This window comes from Mesoplodon densirostris, chromosome 17, assembly GCF_025265405.1.
Source record: "Mesoplodon densirostris isolate mMesDen1 chromosome 17, mMesDen1 primary haplotype, whole genome shotgun sequence".
Lineage (NCBI taxonomy): Eukaryota > Metazoa > Chordata > Mammalia > Artiodactyla > Ziphiidae > Mesoplodon > Mesoplodon densirostris.
In genome coordinates this window covers 24,519,419-24,542,482 of record NC_082677.1, presented here as the reverse complement: position 1 = coordinate 24,542,482, position 23,064 = coordinate 24,519,419, and the positions used below count along the sequence as shown (strand labels likewise).

General features: G+C 36.8%; 1 protein-coding gene across 7 annotated transcripts in view; it reads left to right on the top strand.

Moving 5' to 3' along the window:
- DGKH (diacylglycerol kinase eta) overlaps positions 1-14,833 on the top strand; it is a 185,620-nt gene extending 170,787 nt beyond the window's left edge. For all 7 annotated transcript variants that reach the window (XM_060080209.1, XM_060080208.1, XM_060080210.1 and 4 more), the window contains one exon: positions 1,545-14,833. In XM_060080209.1, the coding sequence (XP_059936192.1) occupies positions 1,545-1,597 (53 nt within the window). In that variant the 3' untranslated portion in view covers positions 1,598-14,833. The remainder of the gene's footprint in view (positions 1-1,544) is intronic.
- The last annotated feature ends 8,231 nt before the right edge of the window (positions 14,834-23,064 follow it).

Below are 23,064 nucleotides of genomic sequence, written 5' to 3'. Positions count from 1 at the left end.
GCAGGCGGACTCTCAACCACTGCACCACCAGGGAAGCCCTCAAAGAAGTTTTTATTCTTGAGAATACAGTGTGCACATGGCATAAAATAAAATATTTAATATTAAATATATTTCTTAATCAGATAACTATGTTATCACAAAGTATAAAGAATATTAAAATATTCCACTCAAATCAAAGAATCTAAATGCCTCTCTAAATGCTTCTACATTTCTATCTTCCTGTAGGGTTTGACCTTGCTTTTAAGTTTGATGTTTTAGTACACACTCAGGAAATGTATAGTTGCCTTAAGACTCAGTGCGGATGACCTGGTATCATATGAGCAAATATTTTTCAGGGTCAATTAAATATTGTAAAAATGTTACCCTGAAATTATCTCAAGCTCAAAAACAGCACTGGCTGTGGAAGGAGTATTTTCCAGAAGGATTCAGAATCATCAGTAGCATTGCTGCTATAGAATTCAAGGAGATCATAAACTATATGGGAGAGAGAGCGTGTGCATGTGTGTGTGTGTATCTTCTCAGACAAATAATCTTGTGGTACCTTATATTTTCTAGGCTGCTTTGAAAGTCATCTTTTTCCTAATTTTCAAATATTTCACACTCTTTGTTTTGTGAAGAAGTTATTTGACTTCACACAAATTGATTATGCCCATTACGCTTAAAGAAGCTATAGGGAGGCCTTCACCATCTCTTAGTTTTTCAGACAGCGAATACTATGGCTATCTTGGATGGGTCTCATTTATCACTGCAACAAGTATTTGTTTTCCAAGCTCCTGCTCTGTGCTGCACACTCTGCAATCACCATTCATTTCTGAAAACTAAATATTGGCTTCTTGGTTCTTTTTTAGGAAGATAGTCCTTTAAGAAACAAGAATTCTGAGGGGAAAGAGTCAAAAGTGTTTTGAGGAAAAGCATCAACCCACAGATACATACCAATGTTTATGTAATTGTTTATATTTATACATTACAAAGTATAAGGAATATTTAAATATTTCACTCAAATCACAGGCTCTAAATGCAAGTTCAAATGCATTTGAATTCCACATTTAGGTCATGGGCACTGGAGTCTTCCTTGAGGATCAGGCCTCACTTGTAAGTTTAATATTTTAGCAAGGAAATTTATAGTTGTTTTAAGACTAATTGTGGATACCCTGGTGTCACATGTCACTTCTTTCAGAGATCACAAAAGGACCTGTGTTTTTTAAAACAAAAAAAGAAGAAGAAAAAAGAGGAAGTAATTTTGACTCTTAAAGAATTGCCCTTGTGTATAACTTATGAGAATGTTACATTTAACAGTTTGTGTAAGATGTGATTTTTTACTGGTCAGTAATTTTTTAATGTCAGGGTTTTTTTGGTTTTATAAACTTACTTTTCTAACTTTTACTTCCTAAATCATTGAATGTAAACTAAAATGAATGAGCTGAAAGCTAACTGTGTTATTAGCTAGTTATATATTTAATCCTCAGTTTTTCTCTTGTCAGTAAACTTCTTCCTCTTTCTTTTTTCTTTCTTTCTACCTCTTTTTCCTTTTTTTTAATCTTTAGGACCTGGGGATACCGAAAGTGGGTCATATGAAGCGAATTCTCCAGGGAATTAAAGAGCTTGGAAGGAGCACACCCCCAGTCTGAGGTGTAATCATATTGGTGCTATTCCTTGGAAGGAAAGTAATTGCTACTTAATACAAAGTCCTTGGGAGCCATTGGCTGTTCTTGTAGTTTTCTGCCTAGATAAGTAAGCACCACTGAGGCACCTCTATGGCTTGATATGGGTGAAAATTTTGATTTGAGGTATTAGAAATACTTTGTGCCAAAAAAATACATTCCACAAAGCCATTTTCTTATTGTGCAAGCCTGACACATTCAAATATGCTCATATTAGTAAAAAGGTGGGAGGAATCTGAGACAATTGCATTGTCCAAAAGGTGGAATTGCATAATGTTTACTTTCCTTTAACCTGGTCAGATGGAATGTTCTTACCGTGCAACCACATAACAATATGTAGCTGATATTTCTTGGTTTTCATTATTGGAGGCATTGGCTTCTTACTTAAAATCACTGGCTAGAAGACTAAGATGTAAATTAAGTGGTGTTTTGAATTGGTATCACCTCAGATTCCTAGCTCTCAGTGGTCAAAGAATATAGTTAAAACCCCTCAAATACTATGAATGAATGCAAATCTTAATGCACGATGTTCCTGCCTGAATTGTCTTTCTGTTTCTTGCATGTCACATTTAATATGTAACACTTAGCTTTAATGTCAGTTTTAATGGAATTTAATTTATTGCTACCTAAGTACCTTTTGGTTGGCTAAAGGCACTTTTCTGTTCTTTGATGTGGAATTTTGCATAAATATTCTATATCTAAGAATTTGTGAACATGTCTGTGCCCTAATCAACAAATGATATATATCTTATGCAAGCCAACTTTATACCAACCTATCATAAGCAGTAGGTGTGCACATTAAGAAAATTCTCTGGATATTTTCATAAAATTATATGTTCTGTTGCCTAACAAAACTTATTATAGCTCTCCGTACCAAAATTCCCACATTCTGTTTTAAATTTTTCATTTCAATTAAATAATTATTTAATACTCTGTTTGCATCTATAATATAGCAGACTTGTTGACATCCAGGAATTTCCCCAACGTCTCAACTGGGATTGGTATACTGATTGGCCACCCAGACTCACCCACTAGCTAAAGGGACTCCTGACACAAACTTCCCAACAAAAGAGATTTAAGTTTTTTCTTAAGGGCTTTCCATTATTTATTATTATCTAACTTAATTCTTATATCCTATCAGGTAGATATTATTTTCCTTTTTGTAAACCACTATACTTCAGTCTAGCGCATGAGGAGTCAACATTACAATGATCAAAATCTTTGAAAGCCAAAGGCATACATATCAAAAAGTCACAAAAATGTCCTTAAATAAATTTTCTTTAGACATTATATACCAAAAAATTAATTCTAATGTTTAAAAATCTTCTATATAAGCGAAGTAAACAGGGTACTGACCCAGTGGTAACAATTTTCATAAAGTAGCCTTCTAGGTAGGTGCTCAAAAGATATACATATATACACATATACATTTATATGTACATTCACACTTATGTACATGTAATCTGAAATATACTCTCATTGATATTTTCTAGACATTTATTTGCCAGATGCTTAAAGAAAAATATTGATGGGACAACATTTAAAATGAGCTATTGTCCGACATATAATTTAATTATATCAAAAGGGTTTAAATATTTGATGCTTATCCTTATTTATAGCTTGAGTATTTACTAGTAAAAATTACAAAATTTGGGCATCTGAAAAATAAATGAAACTTGATGGGTTCCTGACCAAGTGTGTCCGACTATATATTTTACCTAAGTTGTGAATAAATGGAAATTTTCCAGAGCGAATTGTATCAGGTAGCTTGAAAGAGCAAAGAGCTACTCACTATTTTAATGTTATCCACACCTGTGAAATCAAAGGTCTTCCTTTCCAGTCCCTTTTAGAGTCCCTCACCCTGAAAGTATCCTGCTCTTTCAAGCACTTCCCTGTAAAAAAAAAAAAAAAAAAAAAGCACTTCCCTGTGAAATCAAAATAGGCAGACCAGGTTCTCAGAACTCTCTGCTGAACTTGCAGATCCCTGTTCACAAAAAAAAAAAAAAAAAAAGGAATGGTGGAGGCAAGGGGGCAAGAAATCCTAGAAAAGAATGAATTAATGCAAAAATCGTGACCAATTTTCACTCTCCCCAAATTCTCCTTTGCCAATAGGAAAGATTATCTAATTCTCACATGTTCAGAATTTAAGAGTAAGATGTAAATGATTAGATTTTGTATTTGATGTTGCTTTTTCACTCCTGAGTAACATCCCTTATATATGTTGAACCTCAGTTCACAGAATCCTTAGCTAGAATTTTCCAGCAAATGGGTTTTGGATGAGGGAAATTCTTTAAAATGACAATTTTGATCTTTTTGATTAAATAAGAGCATTTTTCACTGTATGCATTGTCTGTGCATAGCTATGTAGGACCCAAAGGACATCACTCACGCCTGTTTGCCAGGATGGTGCCCTCAGAGGCTCCAGAGGTCACTGTCAGCCTCGCAGAGGAATCAGCTTCTCATGGTAGATGGGGTTACAACAAAGATAGGAAGAGCTTCTCCACATGGCCTGATCCCAGCTCTGGGGAGTGCAGGTGGGGCCTCTGTGCCTTGGTCCATGCATAAGCTGAGGTGAGAAGCTCAAGCCTGGGCCTGATTGCCAGCTGTAATTGCCATCTTTCCTCCCCACCAGACTCTCCTGCATGTAGATAATTTGGGGGTGCTGGAGGGGAATCACAGCGAACATCCACTTCCTTTCATTTTCCTTCACTTCTCGTTTTCCTGAGGAACAACTTACTTGTCAAGAAAGGGACAGGGTCAGGCCTAAATAAAATTTCAGAGTACTCAATTTTTCTCTTCACCTGTCCCTCCACCTCACTTTCTGAGTTTCTTGCTTACTTCCTGGCTTCCCATTTTTCCACGTGCCCAATAGAGATGGTTGCTCAAATTCTCACTGCCACGTACTACCCTTTCCTCACCAACTGTCCCACTACAAACTGACTCATTTTATCTTGCCCCACCTTAGCACCCACTGTGGGTCATCTAGCCAAGTGTTAGGAAGAAAACAATTTAAAGAAACTGATTTTACAGTTTGCATTTTATAAAAGGAAACTTACTAATCTTAATGAATTGATGGATTAGGTCATTTGAGGACCATCACATATATTGCTCTGGCTGAGAAGAGGTGATCCCTGAATGTCTAAGATCTGTGCTGTCCTACATTGTAGCCACTAGCTCCATGTGGCTGTTTAAAGTTAATTTAATTAGAAATTTAGTTTCTCAGTTGCACTAGCAACATTTCAATCACTCAGTAACCATAGTGGACAATACAGATGTTGAATAGTTCCATCACTGCAAAAATTCTACTGGATAGCACTGCTCTGCATCATTGCTACTCAAAATGTGGTCCATGGACCAGCAGCATCCATATCACCTGGGAGCTTATAGAAATGCAGAATCTCAGTCCATTCCAGCCCTGTTGAGTCAAAATCTTCCTTTTAATAAGGTTTGTTGGGTGATTAGCCCTGGCCTAGATGCGTTTTTATCTCTCCTAGGTAGGAGGGATCTGAGGTCTTTGAAGGTTCTCAGAATAGCTTGTTGTCCAACCCACTGTTTCCTATCCCTTCTCCAACTAGTCCCAGAAATGAGCTGAAACTCATTCATCACCCAGCTGAGTTTTCTTCTCAATCCTTATTCCTAATCCAGGTTCTAGATGAGCCCTACCTACCCAGTATATATTTTGGTTATATTTTGGTAGATTAGGTGGCACACAGGAGATTGGCCAACACAACTGGCCTCTCTCCAGCCCCTCACCCCATGTCTAAGTCACTAACAATCTGCATTTGCTTATGTGACATTCTCATCTGTTCACAACTTAAGTCACAGGGAACATTTCAGAAGAATATGTACTGAGATAAGTAAAGACCGGGTTGATCTCCAACAACTTGTACTTTTCACTTTCGTTTATCAGTAGATTATCCTATTGACATAGTTCATGCTTGAGGACACATAACAGCATACACACATTAAATGAATCATTAGGCATGCAAAAAAGAGAGAGAGAGAGAGAGAGACCCAAAATGATTACAAGTAAGGTGAATGTGTCATTAAGACCCTAAAAGAAGGCATGTTTTGCTAGACTAAAATCTGGCTTTCTTATTATGCTAACTTATCCTGATTTTCAGATAGTTAATAATTCCTTAAAATAGTGCCTGAAAAATAGTATATTCTTGACCCTCAAAATACAAATTATTTAATTCTATAATAAGATCTGTCCCAGTGTGACATATGGTCAGTAAGCCTTTACTTAATTTTTACATAGTGATATAATTGACCAAAACATTATTGCCTAGAGATTCTTTAGCTAATTTTAATGAATAAAGAGACCACTACTTTAATCTCCATAGAAGTTATTTGTAACAGGAATTGAGGGAGGAAATACCCATGCAAAACTATGACTTAGAAAATTAGAGTGGAAACGTCTCTACATCATTTCTAAAGTAAATTACCTGTTATCTCCCACTGGGTTGACAACATAGTGGACTTTTCTGTTGTATAGATGTGAATTCTTTAAAGATACCGCTTTTTATTGAGCTATAAAAACATTACATCTTTCAACCTTGACATCTAGGATCTCTCCTGCTCGCTCCTTCCAAAATGAACTTATCTTGCATTTTTCAAATGCAGGTTGGATGAAACAATGGGTTTAGAGATTGATGATGTTAGTGGCAGTTCTTTAAATCAGCTGAAAAGAGTAAGAAGTGAAGATTCCTCAATATTACTGGTCAATGGAATAGCTTCCCAAGTGGTTTCCAGAGCTTGACTGCCATGCCTCTGCTCTCACCCATGCCAAGTGCCATGGGGCCTGGGGCTTGTTTCTCTCTGCTATGGCATCTCCCCAGTGACTTGTATAGCAATCTCTGTGTCAGTTGGGTAATATGTTGCCTTTGCAATAGGATGCCTTCTAAAGAAACAAGCAAAACTTTAAAGAGACAGTGATTATTGATTTTTATAATACACAAAGCATTAATTTTTATTATTATTGTTTCCTCTTTATTTCCTCCAAGTTTGTTGAGAGACATCTCCTTTAGAATAAAAAACTGTAAAAGTTTATCGTGACAGAGAACCGAGAGATAAAAGACAGCTGGACTGTACCTATTTGTATACTTCTTTCTGTTATTTTCAGGAAAAGAAGTTTAACAGAGTAACTGAGGCTGCCTTAAACTCAGTAACGATGTTTAAGAAAAACCCCATATTACTAATATAGATGAACAGGTTAATTCCCTTTATGTAATTAAGATTCTATTTACATATATTTATATCCTCTCCCTCTTAATTTTGTATGCACTTCCAAGTTTTAGTTGGAAAAATAGAAACCAAGCCACTACTTAAACGTTATAAAAACTCCACATAAAATATTTCATTTTAGCTACAAGTTATTCATTGTATAGGAATTTATGAATAGTCTGGATATTTCATAGAACCACATATTCGAGAGCAAGTTAATCAAACCTAAAGGAACATAGGGTTACTTTCTAAATGGATTAACGTAAGCTTCATACTCAATTGATAATGCCACTGAAGTAGGATAATGCAGTTAGATATACAAGCTAAAAAGGAAAACAAATATATTTGTTGTCCTTACTGTTTGCACTATTGTTTGCCACTGCTTAGCCATATCTGTTTCTATATTCTAAGTATTAAGCTGATATGTAGCTAAAGATTTCTTACAGTTCTGGTAACTGGTAACTAGTGCTGTGAAAGGTTTTGGCGTTGTAACATTCCCAGTTTTGTGAGTTATATATTGTATATTGAAGATGACTAATAAATTGGAGTAATATATTTATCTAGAGCTGGGAAAATATAATTATTTTCAAATCTTCAAGTAAGTTGTATCGAATTTTTTCTTCCTCTTAAGTGAAATGAAAGTCTCAGTTTTACATTAAAATGTCTATTTATACAACAGGTTTCTCCTTTTACTGGTTTTATTAATTTTCATATTAAAATTTTTCTTATCTTTTTATACTAAAAAACTAGTCACGCTGGTGATTGAAACTGCCAAGATATATTTTAGTTTGTAGGACTTCTGGCAGACAAAGTATTTAATAACAAACCAGCTTTGTATATTTTGTGGCTTTGGGGGCAAGTATTTTACCTTTTGAATCTCTATGCGAGGCAGTGCTGATATCAGCAAAGTCAGTAATAGACAGTATTACTCATAATCATCAGTAGAAGGTTTTTACAAGTTGTATAAATCAGTGCATTTATTTATTATGTCGTGAAATTTAATCTTTATACAAAATGCATATTCTAGATCTTTTCTTTGTTACTGCTGTTGCTTAGAGTGTAACGGCTCTGTTAATGATTTACTTATGTACTTGAAGTACTCATTTCTGTCAAACAGATGCCCAGTTTTTTTCCATGTAAATATCTGATTCTTTACCATCATAGATAACTGAAAAGTAATAGGGAGTTTATTAAAAAAAAAAATTTCATGTTTAAAATAAATATGGAAAAAGGCATAAAGCCAAAAATGAAATCACCAATATTAAGTATTTACTGTAACCAAGGGATTCATCATGCTATATTTTGCCAATATATATTTTATCTTCAAGTCAGGACTGCTTTTCTGTAGTAAATATTCAATTTTTGTTGTAAAAGAGATCTGAGTGCTTATACTGCCAATATGACATTTGAATGAACATTAAAAATCTTGAACCCTCCAAATTTCACATACCTCCAGCTCTAGGTTTCAGGATGTATATTTTTAACAGGTTTGCATTTGACTCTGGGCTGCTTTAGTCCGAGTACCTATGAGGAATAATGGTTTGTCTGTTTCCGTCAATTAAGTCAGTGGGATTTTAATTGAGTTTTGAATTATTTCTGTTTTAAAATATTCTCTCTTCAACTTTTAAAAAACTAAAAATGTTAAACATAATAGCACAACATACCACACAGAATAAAATCACGTTTTCAAGGAAGAAAAATAACTGTTCTGGTTTACCATGAGGCTGTGTCATATATCAAAGAAATCACTTTAATAAGCCCTAAATTCAACTGTTTTATTGTTTTACAGTGTAAGCAGTAGATGAATTGTAAGCTATTTAAGAACTATAGTAGAAGATTAAGAATTAATTTACTGCAATTTAAAAGACATAGAGTTTTATATTAATTTTATTGTTGCACAAGCAATTATTGAAGGCAGGAAAAAAGAAAATATATGAGAAACATTATATGGAAATTAAAGGAAAAAGGAGCTTGGTAATTTGTGAAAGTTTTGGAAATCAAGAGTTTGAACATAGGTATCTTTCAGTTTATATTATAAAAATGCAAAACGTGTGAGATGTATGGTGAGCACAAAACCACAAAAAACAAAAAAATGTCACACTGGTGAAGTCTGGGATTGTATCTGTATCTTTTCAAAATAACCAGTGAGTTTAGGGAGCCCATTCTACTGTTGAAATTTCGAAGTCAATTAAGCAGGTAGTTTGGATAACCTGATATTTGTGTTTATTACATGAGGCAAATGTCTGTGTTTTCTCAACTTAGTAAGTGATGTAGGGAGAACTAGTCAGAAGGGCTTAGCAACTTCACAGAGAAGAACTCTGGTAAATGTAGGTCAGACCAGACCATAAAGAGTAAAGAGATTGATTTTCATGAACCTTTCAAGGCTTAGAGCCTTGAAATTTGTTAGCAAGGATGGATTTTCCTTTCATTTGAAACAATAAAAAAGTATTCAAATTTACAATATTATAAATAGCTAAATTCTGTGATTCTGGAGATGGGAATATGGTTTAGGTTTATCGGGTTCCTCAACTGACTTTGGCACTGGCTCACTGTGTCCTTACTACGAGCTAGATGTTTTGGTGCCTTGGTTTCCCTAATTAGAAATGGCACACAATATTATCAATTATAAGTACTTGTTAATTTTTCTTTTACAAAAGGAACTAGGTAAGTGTGAATATACTTAAATTTACTGCTTCTTTCCCACTGTCATTTTAGATGTATAGAAAAGCTTCCCAGACTTTATCCCATCACATGAAAATTAAAAGCCCAAATTAATATCCCTTTCTGTTCATTTTAAAAATGAGTGAAGTTACATTAGTACTATCAGCACCAGAGAAGGTTATGGGTATGTTCATCTGTGTACTACAGGTTCATATTATTCATTTTAGTATAGGCTAAAAACTCGCTTCTAAAATCTTCAGAAATTTAGAGTAACTTAATTTTTTCACACTCACCCCAGACAACAATTTTATAAATATATATTTAGCTAAGACTTTCACATCTTTTCTTAGATTAACTCCCCAAAGAGGAAAATGTCTCTTTAAATCAGCGTTTTTAAAAAAGGAATACCGGACTCCCTTACCTTGTTTTACTCTGTGACATCACTTTCTTTCTATACTAAGTGAATTCTAAATGGTTTCCTTGCTGTTTGATCTGAAGCATGCATCACTATCTACCTTCTTTGGCCATGGAATGGTACTCTCTCATGCAAAGTACCTTCAAAACTTCCTGTAAAGAAACTAAGCTAGAAATTGTCTTAATTATTACCATAATGGAAATCTAAGTACAATTAAGGGGAAAGAATTAGAACAACCTAGTTAAAATTATTAAATATAGATAAGGGTAAATGAATATTGACTTTATTTTTCCCTGACATTTGAATTCAGTCACTGTCTGATCCTTGACTTAAAGATTTCCTTGCTAAATCTGGTATTTATTTACGACATTGGAGCTCCTGCCACATCCCCCTCCCCTAAAAATGCTGGAATTTTAAGAGGGTGTAAGCTGCATGACATAAGGGAAAAGACTGAATCAGAGCTCATTCACATGTATTTTGATCTGTCTTAATGGCACAACTTAGTTTTTATAATAACAGATCTCTAAATGATGATTCCAGAATGATTTGGTACAGTGATGGGAAAAAATTATTTTTCTGGAAATTTGCTTCCCACAATGACCTGATATACAGTTGACCTTAGTATAATTAAAATTAATTATCATTTTAATTAGAACCTACCCTGTTTACAGATTTCCATTGTGCAGCAATTCTTAAATATACATAATGATGAGCATGAAAGAATTGCAAACTTGAGCAGTTCTTTTGTTTCCTTGCCTCCTTTTACTTGAAAAGCTTTCAGAAAGCTTTTGAGAGATGACACAGTTCTCATAGCAACATTATGTGATTATGTTTTTCTGCCAAGACACTCATAAGCTAAAATATGGAACAAAACACAGGCTTAACTTAATCTTGCTTTGGAATTGTATAAGCCAAAGCCTTTTCTATATCAAAGTGTTTTTTTAGTATTTATACAGTTGCATATTTTTTGTCCATCTCAAAAATTGAATTGACATTTTATGTTGTATTTCTAATTAGTTGCAGTAAAGCAAAGCACTAATGCCTTGGTTCAGACTTTTATCAGTACAAACCTTTACCATTTTTCTCTCCTATGCTTTTAATTTTTTTTAATTTATTTATTTTATTTATTTTTGGCTGCGTTGAGTCTTCTTTGCTGTGTGCGGGTTTTCTCTAGTTGTGGCGAGCGGGGGCTACTCTTCGTTGCGGTGCACGGGCCTCTCATTGCGGTGGCTTCTCTTGTTGTGGAGCATGGTCTCTAGGCGTGCGGGCTTCAGTAGTTGTGGCCTGCAGGCTCTAGAGCGCAGGCTCAGTAGTTGTGGCGCACGGGCTTAGTTGCTCCACAGCATGTGGGATCTTTCGGGACCAGGGCTCGAACCCATGTCCCCTGCATTGGCAGGCGGATTCTTAACCATTGCACCACCAGGGAAGCCCCTCTCCTATGCTTTTGCCATAGTTTTTCAGCGACCAGTTTTCCTACCTTCATTCTCCCCTGCCTCTATTCCATCTTCCACATGGTTGACAGATTGGTCTTTTTAAAACACAGATTTGTTTTGTCATGCCTCTGCTAAAAATTCTTAACTAGACTCTCCCTCCTTTACAGCATGGCAACCTAACTCCTTAGCGTGATGGATAAGGGTCTCCATGACCTTGCCTCTTCCCACCATTTTTAGCATTGTCACCCACCATTTCCTCTAGAGACCTTTTGTAACCCAGGAGTTTGGAACTTCTCACAGTTCAGTGCTTTGGCATAATCACATGCTGTAGATCAACTAATTCAAGACTCAGTTCAAATTTTACCTTCTATGACACTCTACCTGACTTCCCAGGCAGGTTAAGTATTTCATCCATGCTCCATAGTCTCTTGAAACTTCTTCTACTAAAATAACATCGCATTTCAATAATTCAATATATATATATATATATATATATATATATATATATATATATCACATTTCAGTAATTCAGTATATATGTATCTGCTTGCCCACAACTGGATTTATCTTTGTGGTGTCTAGCTAGCACATAACAGGACTTTAATAAATGTTGAGTGAATGAAGGTAATATAGCACCCAAACTTCTTTGTGTTTTTATACTTTCACAAATGAACGCTTAGACTTCCCTGAGAGTCCACATGAGGGGGATGTGTATTCAGAAGCACACATGGACTCTGGGAGAACCAACAGAAGAGAAACAGTAGGGAAGAGCAGTTGCTTTGTGAAGGATAATCATTTGTTAGCTATTCATGAGAAATATTTACCAAATCTGAATTCTTGTTTCTAAAATTGAAGCTTAGAAAATTTTCACATAACTACCGACTTCTTCTTATTCATAATCCATAAATATGCCCTAAAGATGATCTCTCTCTTTGGCAGATATTCAGTGTATACAATCTACATAAATACATACACTAATTACCTACACAAAAGAATGAGACTTGAGAAAGAATTTTTAAAAAGGTAATGAAGGTGTAAATTTCTGAAAAATAGTTTTCAACCAGAGATAGAGACTGAATTTGTGCAATATCAGGTCATCTATAGTTAATGATTATTTCATTTTTTATTATGCAAATATAAGAAGGCTTGTTTGCCACTGTTTTCACCCCGTATAGAACATAAAGACTGAAAACTATTACCTAAGGGTCTGTTTTTTCTTTTGTGATTCTATAAAGGCTTTCTACCTTGTCTCCAAATTATGATAAAGGTTAACATAAAAAGCCCTTTATCGGAATTCCCTGGCAGTCCAGTGGTTAGGACTCTGCGCTTCCACTGCAGGGGGCATGGGTTCAATCCCTGGTCAGGGAACTAAGATCCTGCATGCCACCTGGCATGCCCCCCCCCCAAAAAAAAACAGCCCTTTAAAGTCAATAATTTTAAAAATTAAATAAATCCATAATTTGCATGTAATTAAATTAAATGGCCTCTTACTTCACTCACTTAATAGATATTTTTCTACCTGCTCTACACTTGACATTTGATTAATGCTGGGGATACAAAGAAAATAAGACATAGCTCTTGTCTGAAAGAGTTCAAGTTCGTTTTTATGATTCTTCTTCTACAGTTTGTTTAAGAAATTGGGAGGACATGTTTTTAAATCAAGTATTCTCAGATTTTTTCAGGGAAGTGGTCACCTTCCACCCAAAAAACTAAATTCTGTGTCATAAATAAGTACTGCCATTTCTATGTCCACAGTTTTTGTATTTTCAGGTCAACCACAAATAATTTTTGACCATCACTTGTCAAGTACATCTTTCATCAATCCTATAGGACCCCATTTCCACAGCCATAGGTGCTATGTGTGATCCAAGTGACTAATGAGTTTGTAGGACACAAGTTCAATTTTAAGTCCATTTTAGGAAGGCGTATATCTTCATTAATGACACACACAGCAAAATATATGAAGTATACATTGGGAACCCACAGTAGAGGGAAAAAGTAAATAGTGCTTTCTGGTATACTTCAAAGGCTCCACTTGAAGCTGAGTTGATGTTTCCACCTCAGTTATTTTTAACGGGGAGTAGGGAGTAATAATATTTAACAGGTAGCATACTTATCTAAGCATATAGTAAATCTACTACTGGTATTTTTGTGCCACAATGCACTGATATATAGGTAAAACAAAACAAAAATATGTGAGTTATAAAAAATTAACTTCTCTGACTATTGATGGTTAGGCAATTGGGTTCCTTTATGAGAAGGAAAAAACTATTGTCAATAAGTACGGAAAAAACCTTACTTGTATGTACACTTACATTTTGATAGGCATATTTGGAAGTCACCATTTTCCATCAGTATAAAGTATCAACCATTTCTATGTTCTCTAGCAAAAGGAAATTCTTAGTTTGATAGAGCTTTACTCTTTGTTCGATGTTGTGAAAGGACCACAAAAGAAAGAGGCTCAGAAGGCTGGACACTTGACGGTCATATTCAGCATATTCATTCTTCCTTTCAGTAAAGATAATCAATCAGTCATGGGACTTCCCTGGTGGCACAGTGGTTAAGACTCTGAGCTCCCAATGCAGGGGGCCCAGGTTCCATCCCTGGTCAGAGAACTAGATCCCACACGCATGCTGCAACTAAGAGTTCACATGCCACAACTAAGGAGCCCACGTGCTGCAACTAACACCCGTCACAACCCCATAAATAAATATTTTTTTTAAAAGATAATCAGTCATGATTTACCTCCTATTTATCATCATGTTGAAAACCTAACAATATTGTTCCTTTTGTCCCTTGCATTGCAGAAGGTAGTTGGGATCTAGCCTTTGCCATATTATTTATAGATAAGAATTTACTACATTTTGGTAGTCTGTTTTGAAACTTGTATCTGAAAGATGGAGATCCTATCTATTTATTACACAGTGGGCTCTGTTTGATGCAGAAAAGAGTGAAACTTTAAACTGCTTAGTACACTTGCCAGTGAAATATACCTGACAGAGCAGAGGTTATAACTTTAGCTCTAATGACTTTTAATAATGGTAAGAAAACGTGAGTTTTGTTTGTTTACATGCTGTTTACAATGGCATAATTTTTAAAATATATACAATTGAGATATTTATTGCATACTATTTTAAAGATGTTTTATGTGTTTTCACCTTTGGAATATATTGTTACAGTTCCTTATACTGATAATTTGGGTGGCTTTGTTAATGTAGCTAGTAATTTTTATGACTACTAAGTGACCAGGTTTCTGTGCCTTTTATCGTGGGATGCATGATTATGTATTTATTGTATGGAAGTCACTGATGCGTGTATTTTTGTACTTTGCCGAGAGTAATGGTTGATCTCGATGTACATGATGATGAGAGATGCCTTTTCCAAAGGGCACTGCCTTGAGATCGTCCTTCTCAAATAAAAAGAATGCATTTGGACAATGTGTGAAGTCTCCATTCTTTTTGGTTGGAATCTCTTTTTTTTTTAATTAAACCTTTTATTTTGAGATAATTGTAGATTCACATATAGTTGTAAAAAAATAACAGAGAGAGAGAGAGAGAGAGGGATCCTGTGTACCCTTTACCCATTTCTCCCTGGTGATGACATCTTGCAAACCTATATATAGTACGATATTGCAACCAGGATATTGACACTGACACAGTCAAGATGCTGAAACATTTTCTCATCACATGGACCCATAACAAAGATACCTCGTGTTGCTCTTTTATAATCACACCTACTTCCCTCCTACCTCCATCCCCCCTTAACCCTGGGAAACCATTAATCTATCTCCACTTTTATAATCTTGTCATTTTAAGAATGTTATATTAATGGAATCATACAGGGTGTGACTTCTTTTTTTCACTCAGTCTAATTTCCTGAGATTCATCCAGTTGTTGCATGTATCAATAGTTTGTTTCTTTTTATTGCTGAGTCATATGCCACCTTGTGGGGGAATTCATGGTAAAAACATAATTTGATTTATCCTTAAAGTCATGAGTTCTTGAAGTTCACCAATAAACACTTCTTAAGAACCAAATATGTGACAGGTGTTGTTTCCAGTGGAAGCAATCTATGAATAGTCCTGTCTAGTGAGAAAGAAAGCTTATTGTAACACAGAGTGTTATGTGCAGTGATGAAAATCTGCAACCAAGTATGTGGGGAGCACAGAGGAAGGGAGGATTTAGAGGACGTTTAGGGGCACCTTCCTGGATAGGTGACCTTGAGTTGAGTCTTCAAGCAGTTAGCCAGGCACAGTAAGTGTGTGTGATGCAGGGGTGACAGTGCAGCAGAAGACAGCGAAACAGCATGGTGGGTACAGCTCGGTGTTGCTGAAGCATAAAAGGAGTGCAGCAAGAGACTGGAGATGGAACTTGCGTAGGTGAGGGCAGAGCAGTGCAATCAGATTTGACCTCCGTGGGTGGAATTGACCTGCAGAGGACTAAGGACAGAAAGATCAGCTGGAGGTCTAAGAAACAGATAATGAGGGACTCTTTTTTTTTTTTTTTTTTTTTCTGCGGTACACGGGCCTCTCACTGTTATGGCCTCTCCCGTTGCGGAGCACAGGCTCCGGACATGCAGGCTCAGCGGCCATGGCTCACGGGCCCAGCCGCTCCGCGGCATGTGGGATCTTCCCAGACCGGGGCACGAACCCGCGTCCCCTGCATCGGCAGGCGGACTCTCAACCACTGCGCCACCAGGGAAGCCCCTGAGGGACTTCTTTAGGGCAGTTTTAGTGGAACTGGAAAGGAGGGAACAGATCTGAGAAATACTGAGATGAAAACGGCCTGTGCTTGGAGACTGGCGGTGGATGAACAAGAAGGACAGAAGAATTCCAGGTTTCTACCAACTGAAAAGGAAAGTACCTTGGTCAAATTCATATTCGGGCATCATGGGTTTAAGATGAGTGTAGGATGTCCATAAGATACATGACAATGTTGGAGAGAGGCATGGGAAAGAAATACAGATCTGGGAGGCTCATCTGGTGGCTTGAAGCCATTAGAGAAGATGAAGTTATGGGAATTCCCTGGTGGTCCAGTGGTTAGGACTCGGTGCTTCCACTGCAAGGAACACAGGTTCGATCCCTGGTCAGGGAACTGCTAATATCCTGCAAGCTGTGCAGAGGCCACAAGAAAAAAAAAAAAAAAAAATGAAGTTGTCCTGAAAGACCCCCAGGGACTCAGAAAAGGGGCTCCACAGATCTAGGACTCATACCTTGGAGGAAGGGTTGCTTTTCAGATGGTGCTTCTGGGAGATGGGTGTGATGAAGCTGGTTCTAGGCTGGAGAATCGGACCCACTGCCCTTCCAGGGTGAGAACTGGTGCCCAGGTGACGCTGGCAGCAACAGTGAACAAAACAGGAAGAGTAAGCCTTTTCCCCTCCCACTTTCCAATTTCCCTCTTGTGTAGCCCATTGGCAGAGTGGGCAGAAAACCAGCTGGCAGGGAGCAATGCCATTTGTACTGCAAGAGCTTTAACCCCAGCATCACAGAGCAGACGATCAAAGTGTGTACTGGGAGCTGAGAGGTAACAGTTCCTTCAGTGGCCACTTAGTCTAATAAGGCACTCTTCTTTAAGAACAGCAATCTTTATTACATTCAGTGGAAAGTGGGGCAAGACGCTGCCCCAGGAGGATTAGTTGAGGGACTGGAGGATTCTTAGCTTGAAAAAGAGAAACTTTAGGGTCGGGGAAGGGGGGTAGAGGTGGGAGGAGATGAGGTTGGATGTAGAATTGATTTAAGTATTTGAGGGACCGTTGCGGGGAGTTGGACTTGCATTAGTTCTTTTTTAATTTTTTATATTTGTATACAATTTTTAAAGGTTACGCTCCATTTACAGCTATCACAAAATATTGGTTGTTAGTGTGTTCTGTAAGATGTAGGTATGTTGATTGCTCATCCTTATTTCTGAGATTAAAAAATAATTTTTTAAAAAGTTTTATACAATGTTTAAAGGTTCCGCTCCGTTTACAGTTATTACAAAATATTGGCTATATCCCCATGCCTTACAGTACATCTTTGTAGCCTATTACAATACGTCCTTGTAGTTTGCACCTCCCACTCCCCCCACCCCTATACTGCCTCTTCCTTCTCCCCACTGGTAACCACTAGATTGTTCTCTGTATCTGTGAGTCTGCTTCTTTTTTGTTATATTCACTAGTTTGTTGTATTTTTTAGATTTCACATATAAGTGATATCAAAGAGTATTTGTCTTTCTCTGTCTGGTTTATTTCACTTAGCATAATGACCTCCAAGTCCCATCCATGTTTCTGCAAATGGCAAAATTTCATTCTCCCTTATGGCTGAGTAGTATTCCATTGTGTGTGTGTGTGTGTGTGTGTGTGTATACACACACACATACTATTAATACATCTTCTCTATCCATTCATCTATTGATGGATACTTTTAAATGAGACAAGCAAGTGAACTTGACAGGAAAAACTATGATGTCCAAAGATGCCCTGGGCTGTCTCATTGAATGAGTTCCCCTTTGAGAGAAGGGTTCAAACAGAGGCTGAGAGAATGTGAACTCCGTGTATGGAAGAACATTTTTTCACCACTGTATCCCAGTTTATGGACCAGTTTTGAACATGGTATGTGCACAACATCTATTTGATGACTAAGTCAGAAGTAATTCAAGCATCAGGTCATAGGACCAGAACATCTTGGGGTCCCCTTCAATTCTGCAGTTGACTATATATAAAGGAAAAATATGCAGAATCCTAACCAAATTAGGAAACACATGAATCAGAGGTTGAACTCCAAAAAAAGCTTGTTATACAGCTTCCTTTTAAAAACAAGTCACTAGTAACCAAAACTTTTATGCATCTCCATGGTGACCCTGAGACACTGCCCGATTCTGAAGGACTTTCTGAATCATCGTATTAAATTACTTATACTTTAAAAGGCAAATTACATGTTATTCTGTAATAATTCTTTACAGTAGTTGTTTGTTTATAATTCCTGATTAATCAGAAGGTCAATTCCCTAATCTTGGCAGCTAACAGTTTATAGTCTATCTTTGTCCATTCGGGCTGCTGTAACAGAATACCATAGACTAGGTGGATTTTAAACAACAGAAATTTATTTCTTACAGTTCTGGATGTTGAGACATCCAAGATCAAGATACTGGGAAATTCTGTGTCTGGTGAGAGTCCGTTTTCTGGTTCACAGAGGACCATCTTCTCCCTCTGTCCTCATATGTTGGAAGAGGCCAGGAAGCTCTCTGGAGTCTCTTTTATACCAGGGAGGCACTAATCCCACTGATGAGGGCACAGCCCTCATGACCTAGTCACCTCCAAAAGGCCCCACCGCCTAATTTCATCACCTAGGGGGGTTAGGATTTCAACAAACATTCAGATCATGGAATAGTGCTAGCAAATTAAATTTTCACTGGGAAATCTAAATACAATAGATTTCTCTGCATTATTATTATTATTTTTATTATTATTTTAGAAATAAGAATTGTCAAAGTAGTCCAAGAATCTGACTCTATCTTTCCTTCCATAGCTCTAGCCTTGATATTTGTCTCCCTCAGTCCTTGTGCCACCGCTGGTACATTCACAAAATGTGACAATCAGTGCTATGGTTGGTAACATCCTGGAACTTGTCTGTGGCTGGGGTGTGGATTCCAACCACAAGAATGAGAGGCTACAGATGAAAAATTGTAGCGTCCTGGCATTGTATAGCACTTCTTAGTTTGAGACACTATATGTACATTTAGTCCTCATCACAACTCTGTAAGTTTAGTATTAGTCCCATTTGAAATGTCCTCACACCCTCACACGACTCAGGTTGGTCCTACTTCTGGCAATGACATTATGGATAAATATGGGCATTGAGCACTACCTTTCCTTAAAGGAGAGACACTGACTTACTAAGTAGGAAGCAGCCCCCAGAAGCATGGTGTCAGTAAAGCACGTTCTCTGCATATCTCCTCTCCCACCTAGACCTCCCTGCCACCCCAATCTACGCTGCCATAGCACCCTAGCAACTGAGAGAAAGTCCGCAAAGCGAAGGGACCAAAGATCTTACCGTTTAGGTTTTTTTAAGCTTTTTTGACTGCTACTCACAGTGAGAGATACGTTTTTTCCCAGTATATACAAATATGTATATATGTGTGTGTGCATATATATGTATAAACATATATGTTTACATATTAACAAGCTTAACAAAGCAGTACTTATGCACATGCAATGTGCTTTAATATTTTCTTTTCTATTTTGTTTTTTTAAATACCGATTGCAACCTATGAAAATGATTTTATAACCTGCTAATGAAAGGGTCAGCAAACTTTTTCTGTAAAAAGCCAAGTAGTAAATATTTGGGGCTTTGTGGGCCATGTGGGCTTTTCCAGTTCTACTCAATGCTGCCACTGCAGCAGGAAAACAGCCACAGACAACATGTAAATAATGGGCACGACTGTGTTCTAATAGAATGTTATTTACAAAAACAGACGGCAGCGCAAACACTGCACTAACAGGTCACAGCCCATAGTTCTACAGTTTTAAAAATGCAACCTTGGTTCAACAGTTTCCAACCCTCAGCTGACTTCCCAAGAATCATCTGAAAAGCATGTTAAAAAGTGTCCAGGACCTATGGAAGTAGAATCTCTGGAGAAGGGGTCAGGGCGCCATTTTGATCACCCTCCCTGGATGATTCTTACCTTTGACAAAGGTTAGGAATCACTGATCAGATCTAACCTCTCCACTCAGCCCCTAGTTTACAGAAAATAAACTAGAGCTTGAAAGGCTGATTTCTGGGCTTTAAGCAATTGTCAACAAATTTAAAGAACCCAGGTCATACAAACTAGGGACTCAACCACAATGCAGTTAAGTTGGAAATTAATAACAAGAAATCTGCAACAGAGCATAAAACTTACCTCTTATAATTTGTTCAATACATATCCCTGCAGAAATTCAGCAAAAGTGACAACCAATTAAAGGACAGAAGCCAATGCCCATTAAGCTGACAATAAGAATACTAAACATCTCAAGACTACTATAAAAAATTGTTCAGCCCAAAGGCATGAATGTCTAAAAGCTCATTACTCCATGATGACAATTTTTTGACCATCAAGAAACACTAATATGTAATACTGTAATTAGCTTAACTATGATTTGATGAACTATACAATTTCAACTGGAAATCGAATTATTAAAGCATTTCAGCTGATCTGAAAATGATTATAGAATCCTGGAAATATGTTTTACATTTTTTGGCCAGAAGTAATTTTTAAATTTAAAGGTAAAATTCAGTCTCTATTTTCATCAAGATAGAACTTATCTTAACATAGGGACTTCAGTATACTGAAACAATAAAATGAGTAGAAATAGGAACAAGCAAAAATTGGAAGTTAGAAACTAAGTTTAGTGAATTAATTCATTGTAAACTCTGAAATTAAATATTAATTTACATTCATTTTTATATGTACTCATACTTATTCTGCATTCTCTGATAACTTTAATTACAGAATATTTTAGGTATGAACTAAAGTCACTTATTTCCCTTGTATATTGACTCTAAATAAAAGGAAAGCTTCCAAGCCCTCCTCTGAATTGGTGTTTCTTCTCATCCTTGTCTGCATCATTTCCCCTGCCCCCACATACAACACATACCACACATACACACACACACAGTACCCTAAATTACATCCCTACTCTCCTCCCCACCTTGACTACCTACACCACCTCTTCTCTAGATGTCAAGCTCCTGCTTATCCATGGAGTCTTAGCTCAAGGGATCTCCCAATGAGACCTTCTAAAGTTCATCAAGGCAAACTTAGACATTCTGGTCTCTGTTCCCATTACACTTTGTTCCCATTACATACCTTGACTAGAACAAGTGTGTTGCATCATAATTATTAATGCAGCTCTCTTCCCACTAAATTCGCTGTTTCTTAAGAACAAAGATTGTATAATACTCATCTTGTCCCCATCACATTGCACAAAGCTTGGCTCCTAGCTCTTCAAAAAATGTCTATTGAATGAGTGGAGAGAATAACTTACTTGCAATATTTTGTTTAAAACTCTTACATCTAGACTTCCCTGGCACAGTGGTTAAGACTCCGTGCTTCCAATGCAGGGGGTGAGGGTTCGATCCCTGGTCGAGGAACTAAGATCTCACATGCTGCGCAGCCAAAAAAAAACCTCTTACATCTATGTTCATAAGTGACATTTCACTGCTCTTGTTTAGTTTGGGAGTCAAGGTTACAGTAGCTCATAAAATGGGTTGAGGGAGCAGTTCTTCTTTTTTATTCTGTGAAAGAATTTGGGTAAGTATAGAGTTGCCTGTTCTTTGCACATATGGTGGAGTTACCTGTAAAACTCTTTAGTCATGGCTTTATTTCCTCCTATTTTCTTTGGGTTTGTTCTCTTTTAGTTTTCTACTTCTTGGGTTGGATGTTTAGTATATTCTCTTTATTAATAAAAGCATAAAAATTATCAATTTTCCTTTAAGTACTACTTTAGTTGCATCCCACAAGGATTTTTCTTTTTCTTTTTTTAGAGGCCATGTATGGGTCCAAGATGGTCATCTGCCTATCTAGGACTTCAGGGACAAGTTCAATCACTTAAGAGAGGTCTGTGGGCTAAGATTCAGGACAAGTCTCTAACCTCAGTTAGGAAACAGGTAGAATCCCAATCAGACAACCAACCCAGCATAGTGGAAGCAGGAGAGAGCTGGAGTTCAGTGGAAAAATTCAGTGGGTGTTCAGACTTGAGAGCAAGTCCTCCAGACAATAGACCTACAACTTCACACTAACTCCATATGAAAAGCTTCCCAATGGGCAGAGGCCTGTGCCCTGTTCAGGACTGACATGGCAAGGCCAAGCCTACTGCTGGGAAGGTATTGTACATCCCCCAACTTTGAACATTCAGCTTCATTATTATCCAATTTAAACATATAATAATTTACTTTATGATTTTTTTCTTTGATTCACAAAATTCTAATACATGTGTTAATGGCAGCTTTCCATCCTGGAGGTGGTCTAGATATAGCCCATGGGATGGATTAATTTCTAACTCACCTGAATGAGACTGAAACGGCTGCCTTTTTGTGTTTTAGCTTAATGGGGGAGGGGGAATTTCCTGTTAGATGCCCCAGCTAGGGTGGTTCCCTGTTTGACTGTCTTTCTCCTGAGATCCTGAGAGCCATGAAAATAGCAGTTCATTTAGCCATTTTGGCAAATGCCCTCAGATAAAATCTGATTCAAGTGATAAACTTAACTCTCTAGATTTTTGCCTTCATTTAGATTTTATCCAGCATTTTTAGTTATTTACAAAGGGAAAACTGGTCCAAATCTGCACTGTCCAATAGCTAGCCACTAGCTATACGTGGCTGTTGAACACTTGAAATGATGTTAGTCTGAATTCAGATATACATATCAAAATTTCCTACTTAGGATGAAAAAAAGAATGTAAAATGCCTCAATAATATTTCTTATATTGCCCAAATGTTGAAATGATAATATTTTGGATATATTGGGTTAAATAACATATATTATGGAATTAGCTTTTCATGTTTCGCCTTACCTTTTTAATGTGGCTCCTAGAAAAATTTTAAATTATTATGCATGACTTGCATTAGATTTCTTTTAGACTGTGCTGGTTTAAATAATCTAGTCTTCAATATTATTTAGGAAATGTATCTGTTTTTAATCACAGTATTATTTTA